Source organism: Argentina anserina, chromosome 6, assembly GCF_933775445.1.
Source record: "Argentina anserina chromosome 6, drPotAnse1.1, whole genome shotgun sequence".
Lineage (NCBI taxonomy): Eukaryota > Viridiplantae > Streptophyta > Magnoliopsida > Rosales > Rosaceae > Argentina > Argentina anserina.
Window position 1 is genome coordinate 20859816 of NC_065877.1, and position 23571 is coordinate 20883386.

The 23571-nt window shown below is 41.9% G+C and overlaps 1 protein-coding gene and 1 pseudogene across 1 annotated transcript; one reads left to right on the forward strand and one right to left on the reverse strand.

Annotated features, from left to right (window-relative positions):
* Positions 1 to 10183: 10183 nt before the first annotated feature.
* Positions 10184 to 11220, reverse strand: LOC126797035 (F-box/kelch-repeat protein At3g06240-like; annotated as a pseudogene).
* Positions 11221 to 13129: 1909 nt separating this feature from the next.
* Positions 13130 to 14950, forward strand: LOC126799880 (photosynthetic NDH subunit of subcomplex B 2, chloroplastic). The gene is made up of 3 exons (XM_050527145.1): positions 13130 to 13649; positions 14080 to 14517; positions 14739 to 14950. The coding sequence occupies exons 1-3, from the start codon at positions 13212 to 13214 to the stop codon at positions 14931 to 14933; spliced, it is 1071 nt and encodes a 356-aa protein (XP_050383102.1). The 5' UTR covers positions 13130 to 13211; the 3' UTR covers positions 14934 to 14950.
* Positions 14951 to 23571: the final 8621 nt, after the last annotated feature.

Here is a 23571-nt window from a genome sequence, read left to right on the forward strand (position 1 = left end):
GGCATTATCCGACTCGAGGCACAGATACGAAACTCTGGTTTCCTGGGTCTATGAAAGAACTCATCATGTCAACACAATCAATCACCGCGTACTGCGGCCTCAACCAATCAATTCCTCAGATCACATCATAGTGTGGTCCGGAATCACTATCAAATAAGCATAGAACTCTCGACTTCCAATCACAATAGGACAAGCCTTTCATTGTCTCCAATTTCGAGGAACACTCCAAAAGCGAAGTGACACATAAAGAGTTTCCATAGGCGTAGGAATCAATCCTAGCCCCTCCACTGCCAACTATCAATAAATGAATGTGGCTATCATCCTCTTCTCTAACTCAGAGTACTCAATCATCACCAAGTAAGTCCCAATACTCTCGATCCAATGGTCTGCTACCATATGATCCAAGCATCATGAAATGACAGCACTAGCAGCTCACTCATGTCCTTGATCAACCTCAATACACGACTATCGTCTCTAACGATAGCAACAAGATCAACTTGTCTTTCCAGTGGAGCAGCCTCCTCATAAAGGTTCTCCACATTGCGGAGTCGGCCTGCAGCCCTAACTTGGCCTCGACCTCCCGTCCGTCCTCGGCCCTGTCCACGGCCATTTTCCAAATTCATCACCATTCAACAATTAACACTCAGTCATATATGTGAAGTCTCGAATTCGACAAAATAGATCCAACTGATATCAATCATGAAATTTCAGAAGAAAGTGAATCATCGGAGTATCATCACAATACTCCCTACATGACCAAACCATAAGGTATGGCCATTTTCCAAATTCATCACCATTCAACAATTAACACTCAGTCATATATGTGAAGTCTCGAATTCGACAAAATAGATCCAACTGATATCAATCATGAAATTTCAGAAGAAAGTGAATCATCGGAGTATCATCACAATACTCCCTACATGACCAAACCATAAGGTATGGCTCCTAACACTCTCGCGTACCCGGCGACATATCAATACCGAGGAACATGTGATGGGTGCCCGCCTGCAGTCGGATCATCGCTCCCGGATGATATTGATAATCGCCAAATACGCACTTAGGCTCTGATACCAACTGTAACGACCCTAAAATTTCGAGTTTAAAAACTCAAAATTTCAAAGTCGTTAAACACTAAACAATTTCAATGAAATCGAAATCATTTAAAATGCACAGCGGATCATTACTGAGTTCTCAATACAACTCAGAAAAACCATTTATTACAACCCAAATTTATAATTTAACATTACATAAGATGGAGTGGTAATAATCCTCACAAACTCTCACAAAACTCACAAATAACTCCACTCAAATTCTCACACACACAAATCCACGCTAGAAACCTCACCACAAGTAGGATATGAACGACTTCGAGGTCTTCGGAGTCGTCCTTCAACCACCACTAATCTGCACCTGCGGAAGTATCCCCTACACCATTGGATTGGTGCACCGGGATTGTAAACACAAACCCGGTAAGCTTTACAGCTCGTATGAGTAAAATGAAAATATATAACTCGCATATCAATATATACGAAAATCCAGAAATCAAACAAATATAAATGCACTCATGAGTCAATGGACGGCCTATCTGGTCGTTCCAAAAGAATATGAAATAAAACGCTCATGAGAAACTAAGTAACCCTTCTGGTTACCCAAATGCATTTATATTACGGGTACCAAGAACGCTGGTACACATCTGTTACTCCTCTCGTAATACACCGCCGATATTGGATAGCCACCCGCTACCCAACATCCAAAACAATCTGAGTACCCATGAGCAAATAACCACCCGTTACCTCACATGCAGTACTACGGCAGACAGACTAGAGCTCTAACTGTATCGTAACTTTCGCCCGGCCAAAGGCTAGGTTTCGACTTGCCAAACACGTACAATAATCTCACATCATATTGTACCAAACATCAGGTCCGAAGACAAATCACATTTTAACAATCTCAATGTTAAAATCACGTACAATAATCTCACATCATATTGTACAAATCAAAATCACATGCTCGATATATCTTGTCATCAAAATGACATCATCACAATAAATCATAACAGTATATTATATAGCAAACTATATATATATATATATATATATATATATGTATTTATTTACCATTTATACAATGCATATATATAATCCACTATATCCTATACATGTCATAATTTATAAACAAGTCCGAAGACAAAACGTTTAACAAACTCCATATTAAAATCACATGCTCGTCATCGAAATGACCTATTTCAAATGAATTCATAACAGTATATATTATAGCAAATCATATATATATGTACTTATTACCATTTATACAATATATATATATAATCCACTATATTGTATACATGTCGTATTTCAATATTTAAAACTCTTGCAAAAATCTTGGAATCACCGCAAAGGTAGATTCGTAAATATGTGAGATTTTACTCACCTTATCGACTCGAGCGTAATTCCACAATTTCCGAAGATAGTTCCTTTCCTTGATTTATCGATCATCTTGAAAAGATAAGAAAAGAATTTAGAAACGTTTCGTAAACCTTTAAATCGAAACAGTAATAATCGGTTACTGTTCAGCAAATTTCGGTTTTACGAAGTTACTGTTCGTTTTTACTATTCACGGGACTATTCACTGTTACTGTTACTGTTCACGTATTTACTATTTATGTTTACTGTACAATACACATACAATACGTATCTCTGTACGAGTATATACTATTTACGTATTTATGTACGTACAAATACTATTCAAATGTACGTACGGTCTCAGTAAATAATAATTACCGAATTACCCTTCCAAAATTACTTTTTACCTTTACTAAAAGTAATTTAAATTTGCAATTACCGTACGTAAATAAAATTTACATTTACCGTACGTAAATAAAATTTACATTTACATTTACCGTATGTAAATAAATTACAAAATTACCCTTTCCGGAAACACTGTTCACGCCGCCGCACGTGGCGGCGCGTGGGGTGCACGCGCCACCTCCGGCAGGCCGCGCGTGGCGCTCACGCGCCACTCATTGTGGCAGCACGTGGGGCCCACGCGCCGACACCAACCAAGGCGCGTATGACGCCACCGCCACCCCAAAACCAACCTCCTTTCTCCCCTCTTCCTCCCCACGGCCTCACGCGGCCCTTAGACCCCTTCACACTCCCACACGCGCCGCCTAAGGCGGCGGTAACCTCCCTCTCCCCACTTCCTCCGATCTGTCTCCAATCCATCAAAATCCAACAACAAACACACACAATCCATCAATTATATCTAACCATACCTCGATTTGAAGTTACAAACCCCTATCTTGCATCGGAGAAGCTCAGATTCGTCGGCAATGTTCAATCTCTCGGGATGAACTTGAATCGACGTGATTTGGCCCCAAATCAGGTGGCAGAGGGTGTGAAGGGTGAGGATTGACGTCGAGATGCCCTCCTCCGAGCCCTTGCGTCGCCGGAGATCGAGTGGCGGTGAGTTGCAGAGGCTTGGTGGCGTCGCGTAGGCCTCACGGTGGTGCGGAAAGTGACGTCGTGCTCGGGGTTTGGAGAGGAGAGCCGTGCGGTGCTCCTGGGCTAGGCGGTGAAGACCACGTCTCCTTGTGAAGGGAGATCGGTGGTGAGGCCGAGAGGAAGAGGGAGAGAGCTCGGGGAGGAAGAGAGAGAAGAGAGAAAGAAAAGAGGGAGGCGGAGAGAAGAGAGAGAATGAGGGGTTTCCACTTTTGGAAACCCTAGCTGATAAAATCTCTTTTTATACTAGTTTCCAAAATCAGAAACGAACTTCCGACGTTAATAACTTTCGCGTCCGATGTCCGATTCGATCGCGTCACATGTCCACGCACTCGTATCGACGAGCTCTTCAACTTTCGTGAAGGAAGTTTTCGCAACCGAGCGACGGAATAAAAGTCGATATATACGTTGCGGAAACGTAACGTTTTTCTAATTAAACGTTCCGAGAACGTTTCCGTTTCTCATTTCATAACGTCGCAACCAATCACATTCATTCTAATTAAATTTTTCAACTTTATAGAATTTAATCAAACCAAATATTGTTTTGAAAACTAGGGTTATTACAGAAGCCTCCTCAGCTCACCTTTCATTCCTTCCTATTGTTTTCAAGCAGGAAAATTGAGTGGTTAGTGCTCTCAACTATGTCTAAAATGTGTGTGCACTATAAAGAAACTAGATGGGAAAATCTGTTCTGGTGCCTGACTCCACGAACTTCTGGTAAACATGAACTTATTATTACATGTTAATAGTTGGACGGATATGCCTTGAAGCGTGCCTGTTACAGTTTTCGTATATGTACATATGCAGAAAAAGTGTCTTACAATGTTATGTGACATTGATGACCTTCACTTTCCATTGGTATGTCTCTAGATTTCTGAATATGTTGAGGATCACATTGATGTAATTATCAGATGCACGTATATGTAATTGTTCTAGAGCTAATTAAGGTTCATCCCTTGGCACATTGAATAATCAATTAATCTCCTGAAGAAGTCGCTTTTAATTGTTACACGAAGTACCAACACCTTGACTGAATTTGCAGCCACGAAGTTGATAAGTGCTTGTGATATATCAAAATCTTCTAAATGACTTCGTTGCAGGTTATCTGATACAACCATCAGCCTAGAGAAACCAGATGATGTGCCAATTTTTTCGAAGCATGCCTGATGACTCGCATTCTTTTTTATGCAAATGCAACGCATTGAAATAAACCATTCTCTTTGGCTTGAGCATCAGGTTGGTTTTTGTACATTTTCGCAACCTCCTCGGTCTAGGAAACAGGCGCCCTGCAGGGTGCTTGACCATGAAGAAATGTGAGAGTTTGGCCTGGTTTAACGAGATGATTGACAACCCATTGGAAAGCATATCGACTTCCTTTGCCCTTTTCTACTGCCACTGCTACCGCAGTACCGCATCTCCTCTCTTTTCCGATGCTAGCTTTCTTAGTCCCATATATTTTTCACTATTAATGAGCAGTAAAACTCAACTACTGGTAATCAAGAAATCTGCAAAAATGCATGCAGACTTAAAACCACTTTTGCAAGGATCCTCTTGTATATATTAGTGGATGCCTGGCCAGGTGACTAATCTAGCTTATGTCCATGGAGAATTTGTTTACAGAAATTAATTGGTTGCATATTTTATCGATTTATAGCAGAAAAAAATATTTTAATAAGAAAAGAACAAAAATTGATTATTCTCATGGCCGATGCATCGGGTGTCAATGTTCTTTGTTTCAATGAATTTGACGCGCCAAGATTTGTGAACAAACTGTCACATCCAACATCTCATGAAAGAACTATGTCACACCCAACATGTGTTAGTTTTTATGAGTGATCATAACACGAAAAGATCGAATTGGTTACACTGAATCCTAAACCTGTCGAGAAGGTTGGGAATACATGACATCCAAGCTATAGTAAGGTCTGGGGACGTTCAAGGTAAAACTTAAGATTACTGGCCTGAGCTCTTCGGAGTCAGAAAAAAGAAGAAGTTTGCAACACTACTAAGACCAGTTGGATTCCAACTCAAATCATTGTCACTACAAATTTCTCTAATCAAGGACACCTCTTATTGGAAACACACGAAATGAGCTGCATCATTTCTAATTTCACAATTCACATTACGAATTCCCTAACTAATGTCACTGAACTAGTAGCGACCATTATGAATACCAACTCACTTAATTTGTAAATTGTAATCTTACATGGAAGTGTAAAGTACGAATAGAGTGCAACTTATCAATGAATTACGACCAGAAGCTGCCTCCAAAACAGAAGTAGGATTCAATCACTAGATACAGTAATGTTTTTTTTCAATTTCAAGTTAAAACTTTAGAACAAGTCAGTTGAATAAGAGGATACATGCACAGCAGGAGTCATCATGGATCGTCAAAAACTCAAATGTGAGCTACCATACATTGCAATTTATTCACGAAGAATGCGGATCCATCAGAAACAGTAATTCACTACGAATCATATTTGCAGCCAAAATATAGCCGAGTGCAGCTTCATAAGCACTATGGTAAAGGGGGAATCCACCCACCACTAAAAGGAATAAAACGCTATAGCTCCTAATGCCTCCTATACGAACTACTGGGAAGATCATTCCCCTCCCCCGATATGACTCAACCTCACCCCTCTTGCGCTCTTACTGATCTGAAATATTTGGTAACTCAGTCTCACACTGAAACAAAACAGTAGGAAGGACAAGCACACCTGCACATCGCTTGACATGGAAAAATAAAGGTTGTCCTGTTAATAGCTATCAGCATACAACACAAGTGAAGTACGACATTGATTGACCACAAATGGTTGTTTAGGCAGAGTCCTTATTTGAGAAAAAGACTACTGCCAAGAAAACTTTTCTCATTAAAGAGCTCGTCAACATGAAGTATCGGGGAGGCGTTCGAGTGACCGAGCACCTCAACAACTTTCAGAGTGTACTCAATCAATTAGCCACGATGAGCATGAAGATTGATGATGAGTTACAAGCGTTGCTGCTGCTCGGGTCGTTACCAGATAGCTGGGAGACATTTGTTGTCACTGTAAGTAACTCTGCTCCAAATGGTGTATTATCTATGGAAAATATTAAAGATAATATGTTGAACGAAGAAACAAGAAGGAGTTCTTCATCAAGTTCAGAAAATGGTCAATTCTTCGTTGCGGAGAGGAGAGGAAGGAGCAAGAGCAAAGGACCCAGAGGTCACGAAAGGAGTATGAGCAAATCTAGAACAAGGTTCAACGGAAAGTGTCATCATTGTGGTCTTCCAGGCCACATGAAGAAAAATTGTAACAAATTGAAGCGGGAATTCAAAGAAGCTAGAGAAGACGCTACTCATCAACAAAAGGAGGACACAAACAATGTTGCTGCTGCGGTATCTCATGATGAGTGTGAGTTCTTGTCACTTGGAGGTGAATGTCTACTAGTTGATAATCCTGGAGTTCAATGGATCGTTGATTCCGGAGCCTCGTTTCATGCCACCTCTCACGTAGAGTTCTTCACTACGTACAAAGCAGGTGACTTTGGTAAAGTGAAGATGGGCAATGACAGCTACTCCAATATTGCTGGGATTGGAGATATTTGCTTACAGACAAATGTGGGTTGTCAATTATTGTTGAAAGATGTGAGACATGTTCCTGGTCTACGTCTCAATCTTATGTCAACTGGTGTACTTGATCGACAAGGCTTTCATCATCATGGTGGTGATGGAAAGTGGAAGCTTACCAAGGGATCTCTTGTAGTTGCCAAAGGAAAAATGTGTTGCACACTCTACAAGACCTATGGAAAGATATGCAAGAGTCAGTTGAATGCAGTTGAGGAATCTTCTCCAAGTTTGTGGCATAGACGTCTTGGCCACATGAGTGAGAAAGGACTGCAGTTGTTGGCAAAGAAGTCACTAATTCATGTTACCAAAGGTAACTCACTAGACTCTTGTGATTATTGTTTATATGGCAAGCATAAGAAAATTAGTTTTTCAAAGACTTTCACTAAGAAAGAAAATATTCTAGATCTTGTACATTCAGATGTGTGTGGCCCGATAGAAGAAGAATCATTAGGTATGCATAAGTATTTTGTTACTTATATCGATGATGCTTCACGAAAGGTTTGGGTGTATTTGTTGGAATCCAAAGACCAGGTGTTCCAGACATTTACAATTTTCCACACTATGGTGGAAAGGGAGACTGGAAGAAAATTGAAGTGTCTTCGTAGTGATAATGGCGGAGAGTACATAGCGCACGAATTTAGAGATTATTGTGCAAAGCATGGCATCAGACATGAGAAGACAGTTCCTGGCACCCCTCAACATAATGGCGTAGCAGAGCGGATGAATCGTACCATTATGGAGAAAGTCAGATGCATGTTGAAGATGGCAAACTTATCAAAAGAATTTTGGGGAGAAGCTGTGAAGACTGCGTGCTACCTAATCAACAAAGCACCGTGTGTACCTTTAGAATTTAAGACTCCAAATGAAGTCTGGACCGGGAAAGATGCATCCTACTCACATTTAAGAGTATTTGGATGTAAAGCATTCGCACTTGTATCCAAGGAGCATAGAAAAAAGCTGGATGACAAGGCGTCACCATGCATATTTGTCGGCTATGGTGAAGAAGAGTTTGGCTACCGGTTGTGGAATCCAAAGACGAAGAAATTCATAAGAAGCAGAGATGTGGTGTTCCATGAAGACCAATCTATTGCAGATTTCGACAAAGAGGTACTACCAAATGCAACAAGTGATAGTCGCATTTATGATTCACCATTGCAGCATGAATACAACGTTGGGCTACAAGGTGATAGAGTTGAAAATGTACCTGACACGGGAGATGCTTAAGTCGAAGATGAAGGGGAGTTTGATCAGGGGGAGCAACATGTGAATAATCAAGTAGTTGTTCGTAGAAGCACCAGGAGGCAAATTCCATCCACCAAGTATCCATCATCTCAATATATTTTGGTGACTAATGATGGAGATGATCCTTATGCAAATTACATCCTTTTGACCAGTGATGGAGAGCCTGAAAGTTACATAGAAGCAAAGATCATCAAGACCACGACAAATGGAGGCTAGCCATGGAGTCTGAGATGGAGTCTTTACTAAAGAACGGCACCTATGAGTTGATGAAGCTTCCTAAAGGCCGAAAAGCACTCAAGAACAAGTGGGTGTTCAAGTTAAAGCGAGATGAGAATGAGAAACTGGTAAAATTCAAGGCTCGCTTAGTTGTCAAAGGATTCAGCCAGAAAGAAGGTACTAGAGCGTTTCCACATGGAGAAAGCAAAACCAGTTGCTACTCCACTTGCTAGTCACATGAAACTCAGCTCAAAGCAGAGTCCTACGAGTCAGAAGGAGGAGGAAGAAATGGCAACAATGCCATATGCCTCAGCAGTAGGGAGCTTGATGTACGCGATGGTTTGTACTAGACCAGACATAACACATGCTGTTGGTGTTGTTAGTAGATTCTTATCTAATCCAGGCAAGGAGCACTGGAATGCTGTCAAGTGGATTCTGAGATACTTGCGAGGAACCTCAAAGATGAGTCTATGCTTTGGAAGTAGCAAGTCTGAGCTAGTTGGCTACACAGATGCAGATATGGCCGGGGATATTGACACGAGAAAGTCCACATCCGGATACCTGATCACATTTTCAGGGGGAGCTGTCTCGTGGCAGTCAAAGCTACAAAAATGTGTTGCTTTGTCAACTACAGAAGCAGAGTATATTGCAGCTACGGAAGCGTGCAAAGATATTTTGTGGTTAAAGAGATTCCTACAGGAATTGGGTCATACACAACAAGAGTTTGTCTTGCATTGTGACAGTCAAAGCACGATTCCCTTGAGCAAGAATTCGAGTTTTCACTCGAGGTCAAAACACATTGATGTGAGGTATCACTGGATACGTGATGTGCTGGAAGCTAAGGAAATGCTGCTGAAGAAAATTCATACAGACAAGAACAGTTCAGATATGATGACGAAGTCTCCACCGAAGGAGAAGTTCGAGTTCTGCAGAAGCGCGTCTGGAATGGCGCATCCCTCCATCTAAGTCGGGAGGGGGAGATTGATAGGGTCAATCCCTCCCTAATGGAGGTGTGAAAACTATGTGATGTTCACATGAGTAAATCAAGCACACCTATTGCTTTGGTGACCTATTAATTGGTGGAGTTGGTTTTGTTGAAACTTGTAGCAACCTTTGTTGAAGGTAAGAAACAAATCTACAACCTTATGGTGGTAGGTGGTTGATTTGTTTGACAAAGAAAGAAGAATGCATTGATGAGCATGCCAACATTGAGCATGAATCAAGGAAGAAGATTGACTTTGCTTCCATGCATGTTACATGCAAATGCATGAATTGCACAAAGATGTTTGCCTATATAAAGGCATGAGAAGTGGTCCAATAAACATAGAAGAACAATAAGGGAGAGATCATCTTGTGTGTGATCAAGAGTGAGAGATAGAGAGAAAACTCCAAGTAGAGAGTTTTGTGTGTGTAGCAAAATAAAGTGTGTGAGAGTGTATCCCTTTTAAGTGTGAGTCTTGAAGTAGTGTTTCTCTCGGTGTAACCTTTCTTCGTATAGTGGAGGTTCTTTATTGTTGCTACCCGTGGACGTAGGCACTTTGCCGAACCATGTTAAATCCCGGTGTTCTCTTTCATTTTATTTTCGCTTGTGGTTGTGAGTTATTTCGATTTCCATTCTTCAGTTCATTCTTCCGCATTCCCTAACAAGCAGAACTTCATTGTTCTCAAAAATGAACAAAGGCACCATGCTCCATTCATTCTCTTGAGGCAAAACCTCAGAAATGATTTCAGCCCAAGATTCCTTCACCCCATACTCCTTCATCACTCACACAGTGTAATCATTCCCAAGACTCGGCGCAAAGTACACAGTCAGACAGTTGCTGACAGCTCCAAAATTGGAAGGACATGGGACTGCAATCTCCCGAAACTTCTCCTCTGCCAAATCAAAACACATTACTTTGGAAACAATCAACCCATCCCTCCGTTGATCATTCAACCAATGCAAAGCTCCATTCACAACACAACCCTGGCCATACAAAATAACAAACTCCAAACTCTCAAGGGTCCTCCAAGAACCAGCTTTCAGTGAAAAGACTCAATCATGGTTTCCTCAAAACCCACCCCGTACTCACCATGATCACTACCAGCAAGAGACCTATAACTCCCCAAAACTACCTTGCAATCGTCGGTGGAGGAATCATGACCAAGTCCATAAAACAGTGACACCCTTTTTTTGGCTATTCTAGATTTTGTCCAACTGAAACAAGTGGGTTCTGGTAATACTTGAACCACTCTGGTGCAAGGGTTCCATAACACAATCTTGTTGTTATCAAATGAAAGACATACAAGGCCATTGAAAGAACCAACCAGAATCCTCCAGAGAGAATATCTCACCGGACGGACAAGTTCTGTGCTTGGAACTGGGGCATCACCACCACCACCATGTTGATCACTGGAAGAAGCAATGTCGGACAGTGCTCGGTAGTCTATGAGTTGGGGAGGAGTGGATGAGAAGAAGAGATGCAAGTTGGACATGTTGTGGGTGAGGTGCTTCTTGATGAAACAAGGTTCCGAGATCAAGGTTCGCCAGGCTTTGCAGACACGCCGGAATCGGAGTAAAGATTTGGCGGGTAATCTGTAGAGGATCTCGTCGATGATGGAGTTCAATGCATCGGAGTTGGAGCGAAGAAGACGTTGCTGCTGAAGCTCCGCCATTTCTTTTCAGAAGAACCATTGAAGCATTTCTTAGTTTTCCAGTTATCCCCAACTTGTGTGCCTGTTTTACATGCACTTTGTCTCTGGTCTCGAGATCCTTATTACCATTTTTGCTAAGGCTACTGTTTTTGAGTTTTGCTGAACAGTTTGGCCTCTGTCAATTATAAATTCATTTACATGGGCACTTCTCCTATTGTACAAGGGAGACTCATTGTTGGTTGGAAAATTAGATACATCTCTTTCACATGCATTGGTATACATATCAGTGGCTTTTATGGAACTCGATGCTTATTTATGGTATCTAATAGTTGTGCCTCATACACATGAATGTCAAGACAGATCTAGTGAGCACAAGGATTTGCATCAGATAAATCATATTTGCTATGCTTCTCTTTGGTTTTCAATAGCCGAGTAGTTTGTGGCTCGTAAACCAGTACTTAGTTGATGCAACTGTTTTTTGAAGATTCACCAAGATCGAGTATATCTAATGTTTTATTCTGATGTTAAACAAGAGTGTGCCTATACACGTGGTATCAGTTCAGTGTGAGCGAGTATTAGTAAGACATGCTCTTTAAGTACTGTTAAAGGTCTGAACGAGTTCATTGAATCAGGTGCTACTAGATGTTCTGTAGTAGAAATGGCATGCTATGAAAGATGCATTCTTCTTGGCAAATATGGAAGGCCCAAAAGTTTACAAATAATGATGTGCTAAATGAGTTACTTGAGATCAGGAACAAAGGCACATGATGTGCTAATTGTTCAGATATGAAGATGGGATTAGGCGTAGGGCTACAAATTAGTCAAATGATCATGCAATTCATGAAAGCATCCGGATGTGTATCTTGTTTTCTTGTAGTTGCACACCCTGATCAAGTCCGGTGGAAATTTCGGTTCATGAGTTCGATCTCATCACTATTGGAGACGGTAAAATCATTTTGCTACGGGAAGTGCACTAGTAGAGAATAAAGTCTCTCGTTGTGGGTTATAATTCAATTTTGTGATTTACTTTCGACCATTTTGATAGGGCTGAAGCACTGGAAAAAGAAAAAGCCGTGCTGGGTAAGTTAAGTCCATAAGAAGATGGTCTAATGGTTCCTAGTTCCTAAAGTAGCAAAGGTAACTGTCGGTGGATACTATCATGCAGGTCTGATCAATGATGACTTGAGTTTAGCTTTGAACAATGTAGGGAATTCAGAAGTTTTAGGTTGAGGTGGAGATAGGCTCATCTTGTCGATCACATTAATCACCAATAGACACATTAACTTGGTTGAAGCTAGGCAAGAAGACAAGACTAGCTAGCTCTCTACATAGAAGCGTCTGTAATGTTTTATGGCAATATGAATCCAACGTGATTCAAATATGTAGTCATTCTTGCAAAATCGAATAATTTCACAGCACAAGATTATTGGGGGTAGCTCTCCACTGAAGCTTATACGATTAACATCAAGTTTAAGGACATCTAACCTTCCAAAGTCGTGTGGCTTAGCATCAAATACGTCGAACGGGTACAAGTTCATGGATATACACAGGCAACATTGCAATCCCAAAGAAAGAAGTCTAAGAGGTATATCATTAACATGGAGGATTAGAGGTTCACTGAGCCTATTCATGTATGGTAAATCTTATCAATCGCCCGCATTATACATTTGATTGAAGATGCCAAGTTTGCAAGACTACAGGTCTACCAAAGGAGTTAGTTTTAGTTTACAAGCTTGTGTATATATCGGGAAGATGGACATTTTGATGATAAGAGTACTTTTTACTTAACAAAGATTCAGGCATAGTGAACAATGAAAACAGATTATTGTTGTCTGACATTATCAGTGAATATCCGTTATTGCTACCAACCTTAATAGCTGCTCTGGGGTGATGACATATATAAGTCCAAAGTATACAAACAAACAAAACAGTTGAACAAACATAAGGATGAGCCTAGCAAACTAAGTGACTAGTGTGTGGAAGCTGTTAAAAGCTTCTTCATTCTCTTCCTTATGGCTTCTCTTCTTTCCTTCTCTCTTCCCAACTCAAAGATGATGATGATAAGAGCTTCTTCACCGTCCACTTCTTCTGCGACGACGATTACGGTGCCAGAGAGCCTTACTGACAGGTTTGGCAGGAAAGGCATCAAGTTTGTGGAGTATGACAACACTCCATTTGTTGAGCTCACAGTCAGAAATGGCAGTTCACTTAAGCTTCAAATACCTAATGCTCATGTTACTTCGTATATGCCGAAAGTGTACTGGAAAGAAGATGGCTTTGAGGAGGTTCTTTACACAATTTCAGGTAAAGGAAGTGAGCCTAACAAAGCCAAGGGGGGAATTGGTTTGGTTTTGAATGAAGTATCACAAGCAGGTTCAAAAGGGTCACCTGTATCCACTTCTGAATGGACAGTGAAAGATGTTGATTCGGATTCCATTGACGCTGTGCAGGTATAACATAATGTCATATTCTTTTCAGTCTTCATGCGCCACACATTTGAAGCAATAACAAAACACAGATAATGCGAATTCTAGTCCTCAAATATTGATGGTATCTTAGCTTAGTTGTCATCAAAGCACAGAGCCTACCATGTTTGTGTGCTGTTATTTCAAGTTCTTATACTTTGTGAAAACCATGTTTTGATCCTGAAAAAAGAAGATGCTAGCTGTGTTGAGTGCAGACATTCTGCATTATAATGTAAACTTGTAGTGGTCTAAAATTCTGAAGAGTCCACTTTCATGAAACTTGGGAGACATTGGTGCAGTCCAAGAACGACTTGGTCATCTAATTTTGATCCAAAGAGTTGACATTCAACGTGCACTGGAATCATCATGTTGCTAGAAATGATGAATTCGGGGATAACTTGGTGCTTTGTTGCAGGTTGAATTAAGCAGCACCAGTGGAAAACTAGATATCACATATGTTGTCACACTATACCCAGTAAGCATTGCAACAGCAGTTAAAGTGAAGAACAATGGCCGAAAGGACGCGACTCTAACAAGCGCAATACTCAGCCATTTCAAATTTAAGAGACGAAATGGAGCAGCAATCCAAGGCCTCAAGGGCTGCAGTTACACTGTACACCCTCCCCTATCGTCTCCTTTTGAGATTTTGTCACCAAATGAAGCATTAAAAGCTGATCCATCTCCTGGGTGGTTCTCTTCAGAGCCTGAAGGAAAACCAGGTTCCTGGACTGAACAAGATGTACCTTTCACCATTTTGAAAAACAAGCTCAGCAGAGTTTATGCTGCACCTCCTAAAGAGAGACTCAAGCCTATTTATAACACCCCACCTTCAAAATATGATACACTTGATCAGGTAATTAACCATGTCCCTTTTTTCCTATTGAACTAGTTGAACAAAAACCTAAACCTGTGTTTCACTGTTGTAATCTCTACAAAATAACTTTGGTTGAACTCTATCAGTAGCAAGTATACAGTCACCTTGTACATATGTTAAGCTTGATGATCTTAATATATGCCAGAACTCAAAGTAGATTACATTATTTCCGGACTTGTTGCTGAGCCATTTTATTTCAGGGACGAGAGCTCTTCTTCAGGGTGATAAGGATGGGATTTGAGGACATATACTTATCCAGCCCTGGTTCTCTGTCTGAGAAATATGGGAATGACTATTTCATATGCACTGGCCCTGCTTCAATGTTAGTACCTGTGGTTGTGAAACCTGGTGAGGAATGGAGAGGAGCACAGGTCATTGAACACGACAACTTGTAGTATATCCATCTTCAGTAATGTATTCTTCATATTAAATTTATACATCTGTAGAGCGCAATTAGTTTTTCCTCATTTGTTTCATCTATCTGGTTCAACCAAACATTCTACCAGCACAAGAAACGTATATATATAATTTTGATGGTGTCAATCGATCACATTGTACCAGTAATAATTCTAGTAAGAGATGATGAAGGTAGTTTATACAGACAGCACCGTCAGCACGCATTGCAAATCACAATCTTGGTATAAAATCTACTCATCGTCTCATCACAAGAATAAGTTCATTTATTGGGGATGAATGCTGTCAAGTACCCTGAGTGATGCTGCGGGCTTGGTTGTTTCTTTTAGCTAAACATTTTACTTGCATTTTCCTAAAGATGGTGCTTTAACCAGTATTGTATAGTTGCTGAACCAAAAGTTGTACACTTGCCCAATTTATTTGGCCGAGCCTGGTTGTCACCGCTTGTCACTGCAATCGCGAGCATACATTTTCACAAATCACAACTCTGCAAATCGGAACTCGCAGAATAATTGCTGTGCAGGTCTACGTACTTGTAGAGTTTTACAATGAAGAGGTGAAAATTGTAATAACCCTCGTTTTCAAACAATATTTGAAATTGAATTTAATTCTATTAAGTTGTGAAGTTTGATTTAAACCGAATATGATTACTTGCAAATGTTACGAAACGGGAACGGAAACGTTCCGAGAACGTTTAATAAGAAAACGTTACGTTTCCGAACGAATTTATCGACTTTTATTTCGTCGCTCGGTTGTGAAAACTTTCTTCACGGAAGTTGTAGAGCTCGTCGATACGAGTTCGTGAGTATGTGACGCGTTCGAATCGGACATCGTATGTAAAAGTTATTAACGATAGAAGTTGTTTCCGATTTTAGAATTTGGTATAAATAGAACCATTTTGTTTTAGGGTTTCCATTTGTGGAAACCCCTTCCCCTCACTCACCCCGCCGCACACCTCTCTCTCTCTCTCTCGGATCTCTCTCTTCTCTTTCTCCTTCTTCTTCCTTCCCGAGCTTCCTTCCTCTCATCCCTCTCTCTCGGTTCCTTCTCCTCCCTCTCCCTCTCGACCCCGAGCTCCTCCCTCACCCTCTAGACTCGCAACCCTCTCTTCTTCTCTCTCTCTCCCGACTCTCCCTTCCCTCTGAAACTCTCACCGATCCGCCGCCTTCCGAGCAACGTGGCCCTCACCGCCGGCCTAGGAGGCACCGCGCCTACCCCTGCAAGCAACCCCAAGGAGGACGCACCCACTCGAGTCGCGCCGGAGCTCCACGGATCGCTCCAAGTTTCTGCGTTCTCCACCACCGTGTCAAGCCGAACTCCGGTGGTTCTCGAGCTCCGATCGAGGTGAGGATAGCCTAGGTTTGTTGATGAGATGTTGTTGTTGAATTTTGGTGTGTTGTTGTGATGTTTTGGTGGAGATCGGAGGTTGGAGAGGATGGAGGGGTACCGCCGCCTTAGGCGGCGCGTGAGAGGAAGTGGGAGGGTCTAGGGGCGGCGTGAGGCCGTGGCGGAGAAGAGGGGAGAAAAAGGGAGAGAAATGGGGCGGTGGTGGCGTGTTATGCGCCGTCCCTGGGCTCGGCGCGTGGGCCCCACGCGCGGCCGGCCGGAGGTGGCGCGTGTGCCACACGCGCCGCCGTGTAAGGCGGTGTAATTAGTTTTGACTGAAAGGGGTATTTTGGTAATTTACTGTGTAACGGTAAATGTAAATGTAAATTTTATTTACGTATGGTAAATGTAATTAAGTTTTACCTACGGTAAATGTAATTATAAATTACTTTCAGTAATTGTAAAAAGTAATTTTGAAAAAAGGGTAATTTAGTAAATTTTATTTACTGAATTTGTATTTACATTAAATCGTACGTATACGTACAGAAATACGTATTAATATTCATACGTACAGAAATACGTATTAATATTTATACGTACAGAAATACGTATTAATATTTATACGTACAGAAATACGTATTAATATTTATACGTACAGAAATACGTATTAATATTTATACGTACGGAAATACGTATTAACATTTATACGTACAGAAATACGTATTATTATTTATACGTACAGAAATACGTATATAATATTATACGTACAGAAATACGTATTTAATATTTATACGTACAGAAATACGTATTAATTGAGTATTGTACAGTACCCGTGAATAGTGAACAGTGAACAGTAATTTCGTATAAACCAAAATTGCTGAACAGTAACCGTATATTACTGTTTTGGCATTTAAAGGTTTACGAAACGATTCTAAATTCTTTTCTTATTCTTTTAAGGTGATCGTTAAATCGAGGAAAGGAATTAGCATCGCGAATTGTGGAATTACGCTCAAGTCAATAAGGTGAGTAAAATCTCACTGAATTACGAATCTACCCCCGTGGTGATTCAACATTTTTTGCAAGTGTGTTTATTTAATGAATTACAACATGTATATAACTTAGTGGACTACGTATGTATTGTATAATGGTAATAAATACATATATATATATATGTAGTTCATTAAATTACATACTGTTATTAATTCATTAAAAATAGTCATTTCGGTGACAGAAAAAAATTGTGCATGTGTGATTTTAATAGTACGATATGATGTGAGATTATCGTACGTAATTTTTCAGGTGTTTATGAAATATGACATGTATATGATATAGTGGACTATGTATATATTGTATAAATGGTAAATAAATACGAATATATATAGTTTGCTATATAATATACTGTTATGATTTTTATTGTGGATATATTGTGAAAGTTTTAAAACGTACAATATGATGAGTGATTATTGTACATGATTTTATCACGGAAAATGTGAAATATTGTGATCTGTTTTCGGACGTGATGTGTGGTACAATATGATGTGAGATTATTGTACATGTGATTTTATCACGGAAAATGTGAAATATTGTGATTTGTCTTCGGACGTGATGTGTGGTACAATATGATGTGAGATTATTGTACATGTGAGGCAAGTCGGAACCTAGCCTTTGGCCGGGCGAAAGTTACGATACAGTTAGAGCTCTAGTCTGTCTGCCTTAGTACTGCATGTGAGGTAACAGGTGGTTATCTGCACATGGGTACTCGGTGTATTTTGGATGTTGGGTAGCGGGTGGCTATCCAATATCAGCGGTGTATTACGAAAGGGGTAACAGATGTGTACCAGCGTTCTTGGTACCCGTATTATAAATGCATTGGGTAACCAGAAGGGTTACTTAATTTCCTCATGAGCTTATTATTTCATATTTCTTTGGGTCAACCAGATGGGCTGACCATTGGCTCATGGGGGCATTTATATTTGTTGTTTTGTGATCTTTCGTATATATTGATATGCGAACTGTATTGTGATTTTACTCATACGAGCTATAAGCTTACCGGGTTTGTGTTTACAATCCCGGTGCACCAATTCGATGGTGTAGGGGATAATTCTGCAGGTGCTGATTAGTGGAGGTTGAGTGACGACTACAGAGGCTCGAAGTCGTTCGGATCCTACTTGTGGTGAGATTTTAGCATGGATTCGTGTGTGAGGATTGTGTATTTTCATTTGTGAGATTTGTGAGTGATTTGTGAGAATTATTACATTTCCATTTTGTGTATGGATTATAATTTGGGTTGTAATAATTGGTTGTCTGAGTTGTATTGAGAACTCAGAATTGATCCGCTGTTACACTTAAATGATTTCGGTTTATTTGAGATTATTTGTGTTTAACGACTTTAGAATTTTGAGTTTTTAGGCTCGAAATTTTGGGGTCGTTACAGTTGGTATCAGAGCCTAAGTGCGTATTTGGCGATTATCAATATCATCCGGGAGCGATGATCCGACTGCAGGCGGGCCCCCATCACATGCTCCTCGGTATTGATATGTCGTTGGGTACGCGAGAGTGATTTAGGAGCCATACCTAATGGTTTGGTCCTCCGAGAAGTATCGTGATGATACTTCGATGATTCATCATATCCTGAAATTTCATGTTAATACCTATTGAATCTGTTTCAGTTGAATTCGAGATTTCACAAGTATTGACTAAGTGTTTCGTTGGTTGAAGGTGATGAACGCTGATAAGGGCCGAGGACGGGCGAGAGGACGTGGTCGAGGTAGGACCGCGGGCCGAGTCCGCAACGTGGAGAACCTTTATGAGGAGGCTGCTCCACAGGTAGAGCGGGTAGGCCGAGGTCGAGGTAGGGCCACAGGTCGAGTCCGCAACGTGGAGAACCTCTATGAGGAGGCTGCTCCGCAGGAGGAGCAGGATGAGCCAGCTCCTGCGGTTAGAGATGACGGTCGAGTGTTGAAGCTGATCAAGGATATCAGTGCACTGTCAGCTCCGATATTTCATGGGGGACTAGATCACATGGTAGCTGACCATTGGATCGAGGGTATGGAGACTTATTTTGAGATGATGGAGTGCACAGAGATTGAGAAGAGAAAGATAGCTGCATTCTTTCTCAAGGGTGATGCTCTAGATTGGTGGAAGAGCATGAGACAGACTGTGGATGTGTCTACATTCACATGGGGAGATTTCACCACCATATTCCAAGAGAAGTATTTTCCAGCCTCAGTACAGGAGGACTTAGAGTTGGAGTTTCTGGCATTGGTACAGGGAGACATGACCATTAGAGAGTATGATGCTCGATTCTCGCAACTGTATCGGTATGTCAGGCCTATGGGTGTGACTGCTTTAGCTCAGAAGTATCTACGTGGGCTGAAACAAGAGTACAAGACCATGATATCAGTCATTTGCCTGACTTCACGGGAGCAGATATTTGAGAGTGCTATGAGTTTGGAGCAAGCAGAGAAGACTCGAGCAGGTGATGTGGGGAACAGAGATGCGAAGGGGAAAGGCAAGGCAGTCTATACAGGCAGCGAGCACTCAGGGCCGAAGGATAGGTCATGGAAGAGGCCAAGACCCCACTATCAGGCCCCGACAAGGGCGCCACCCTTAGCCATCAGAGCAGCACCAGTCAGACCATTAGCAGCAGTGAGGTGTTATAGCTACAATGAGATGGGACATTACGCCTCAGCATGTCCGAAACCGAAGAGAGCAGGCTGCCACCGATGCGGGCAAGTGGGACACATAGCTCGAGATTGTACCCGACCACTTCCGGGTAGACAGGAACGGCCGCAGAGACAGCTACCAGCGGGCCAAGCTAGAGTGTTCGCAGTGGGTCAGCGAGACACAGGGGTGGAAGGTACATTATCACTTTTTGACTACCTTGCTAGAGTGTTGTTTGATACGGGAGCATCGCATTCATTCATTGCTAGTTCAGTAGTGGAGATGCTAGGATTGATTCCTACACCTCTCGGGGACGCCTTATGTGTCACTTCACCCCTTGGAGTGTCACTTGAGTTAGAGACAATCTGCAAAGCTTGTCCTATATTGATTGGAAGTAGAGAGTTCTCTGCTTCGTTGATTGTGATTCCGGACCATACTTATGATGTGATCTTGGGGATTGATTGGTTGAGACCACAGCATGCTGTGATTGATTGTTTTGACATGGTAGTGTCCTTTCATAGACCCGGAGAGCCAGTGTTTCGTTATCGTTGCCTCAAGTCTGATAACGCCATGAGATCAGGAGTTTTGGCACATGTGGAGTCAGTGGATCAGAAAGTATCTATCGCAGACATTGTGGTAGTATCTGAGTTTGGTGAAGTATTCCAAGAGATACCGGGGCTACCACCTCGAAGAGTGGTAGATTTCTGCATTGATGTAGTACCCGGTACAGCACCTGTGTCAAAGGCGCCATATAGAATGGGGCAGAATGAACTTAAGGAGCTGAAGGTGCAGATCGATGAGCTATTAGACCAAGGGTTCATTAGACCTAGTGTTTCACCTTGGGGAGCACCTGTTTTGTTCGTAAAGAAGAAAGATGGTTCTCTGCGGTTGTGTGTGGACTACAGAGAGCTGAACAAGGTGACCATCAAGAATAGGTATCCCTTACCTAGGATTGATGACTTGTTCGATCAGCTCAAAGGTGCTACAGTGTTCTCTAAGATTGATTTGAGATCCGGTTATCATCAACTCAGAGTGAAGGAAGAAGATATATCGAAGACAGCCTTCAGGACCCGGTATGGACATTATGAGTTTGTCGTCATGCCATTTGGTCTAACGAATGCACCAGCTGTCTTCATGAGTTTGATGAACCAAGTATTTAGTCCTTACTTAGATGAGTTCGTAGTGGTGTTTGTGGATGATATTCTGATATACTCCAAGACACGAGAAGAACATGTGGTGCACCTGAGAACAGTGTTGCAGACTTTGAAGGAGGCGAGACTGTATGCCAAGCTAGAGAAGTGTGAGTTCTGGAAAGAAGAGGTCAAATTCCTTGGTCATGTTGTTTCAAAAGATGGAGTACTAGTGGACCCGTCAAAGGTAGAGGCAGTAAAGAATTGAAGTCGTCCAAAGAACCCTACAGAGATACGTAGTTTCCTCGGTTTGGCAGGATACTACAGGAGGTTTATTGAGGGGTTTTCTAGTATTGCATCTTCATTGACCAAGTTGACCAAGAAAGATACTCCGTTCGTGTGGACGGATGCATGTGAGGAAGCATTCAACAAACTAAAGACTAGACTGACCACAGCTCCAGTGTTGACGATTCCCTCTAGTGGTGGTGGCTATGTCATTTACAGTGATGCTTCACTCCAGGGTTTGGGTTGTGTGTTGATGCAGCATGGAGGAGTCGTTGCATATGGCTCGAGACAGTTGAAGATTCATGAGAAGAATTATCCGACTCACGACCTAGAGCTTGCGGCAGTTGTATTTGCCCTGAAGATTTGGAGACATTATTTGTATGGTGAGAAATTTCAACTCTTCTCAGATCATAAGAGTTTGAAGTACTTATTCTCACAGAAGAAGCTGAATATGAGGCAGAGGAGGTGGATGGAACTCCTCAAGGACTATGACTTCACTTTAGAGTACCACCCGGGAAAGGCAAATGTGGTGGCTGATGCCTTGAGCAGAAAACCGAGAGGCGTAGTAGCTTCACTTATGGTCCAGGAATGGTTCATGCTAGAAGCTGCATCAGAGTTTGATTTGGTACCATCGGGAGGAGAACCAAGGGTCTTTCTTGGTAGTGTCACAGTGCAACCCACATTGATCACGAGGATCATACAGGGTCAGGTGCAGGATAGACTCTCACGAGCTAAGTTGGCGGATCTTGTAGTTGATACGCTTGATGGGTGTCCTTCTGAGTGGAGAGTTGGACCCGATGGAGGGTTGAGGTTTGGGGCAAGATTGTGTGTCCCAGAATGTGATGATCTTCGGGAGGAGGTTCTTCGTACGGCACATCGTTCACGCTATACCGTCCATCCAGGGAACACCAAGATGTACAAGGATCTGTGCAGACAATTCTGGTGGAACGGTATGAAGAAAGATGTAGCAGAGTTTGTATCGAAGTGCCTTACATGTCAGCAAGTGAAAGCAGAACATCAACGACCAGCTGGCATGTTGAAACCTCTGACTATTCCTCTTTGGAAGTGGGAGCAGATATCTATGGATTTTGTGACCGGGTTGCCTAGATCGAAGAAGGGTCACGATGCCATATGGGTGATTGTCGATCGATTGACGAAGTCGGCTCATTTTCTCCCAGTGTCGATGAAGTACTCAGTGGACGTGCTTGGGAAACTATATGTGGATGAGGTAGTGAGACTTCATGGTGCTCCAGTTTCTATTGTTTCCGATAGAGATGCACGTTTCACTTCGAAGTTCTGGGGTGGTTTGCAGAAAGCGATGGGCACTACCTTGGATATGAGTACAGCTTTTCACCCTCAGACGGATGGACAGACAGAGAGGGTGAATCAGGTGATGGAAGACATGTTGAGAGCATGTGTGTTGGATTTCAAGGGTAGCTGGGAAGATCATTTGAGATTGATTGAGTTTGCCTACAACAACAGCTACCATTCTAGCATTGGCATGGCACCGTATGAGGCACTTTATGGTAGGCCATGTCGATCTCCGATCTGTTGGGCCGAAGTTGGTGATGAGGCACTGATGGGCCCAGAGGTGGTTCAGGAAACCACAGAGAAGATCTCGATCATTCGGGATAGAATCCGGACCGCTCAGAGCAGACAGAAGAGCTATGCGGACCTGAAGAGGAGACATGTGGAGTTTGAGATTGGTGACCATGTGTTCTTGAAAGTTTCACCTATGAGGGGTGTAGTGAGATTCGGCAAGAAGGGAAAGTTGGCACCGAGGTATGTTGGGCCTTTTGAGATACTTGAGAAAGTGGGCGAACTAGCATATCGACTAGCCTTGCCTACTAGTATGTCGGGCGTTCACAACGTCTTCCACATTTCCATGCTGAGGAAGTATGTACCAGATGAGTCACATGTGATCGATCATAGCACCATTGAAGTGAAGGAAAATGCCACTTTTGTTGTCGAGCCGGTTCGTATCCTGGATAGATCCACTAAGAAGCTACGGAGGAGAGAAGTTGGGCTAGTCAAGGTGTTGTGGAGTCACCATGATGAGGGTGATGCATCTTGGGAGCTAGAGTCAGACATGATGACCAGATATCCACAGTTGTTTGTTGAGTGAGCTTGAATTTCGGGACGAAATTCCTTTAAGGGGGGTAGATTGTAATAACCCTCGTTTTCAAACAATATTTGAAATTGAATTTGATTCTAT

Coding starts and splice junctions, on each gene's coding strand:
- LOC126799880 (XM_050527145.1), top strand. CDS start 13,212: ATGGCTTCTCTTCTTTCCTTCTCTCTTCCCAACTCAAAGATGATGATG. Junction 13,650..14,079: donor ATTCCATTGACGCTGTGCAG/GTATAACATAAT, acceptor GCTTTGTTGCAG/GTTGAATTAAGCAGCACCAG. Junction 14,518..14,738: donor AATATGATACACTTGATCAG/GTAATTAACCAT, acceptor ATTTTATTTCAG/GGACGAGAGCTCTTCTTCAG.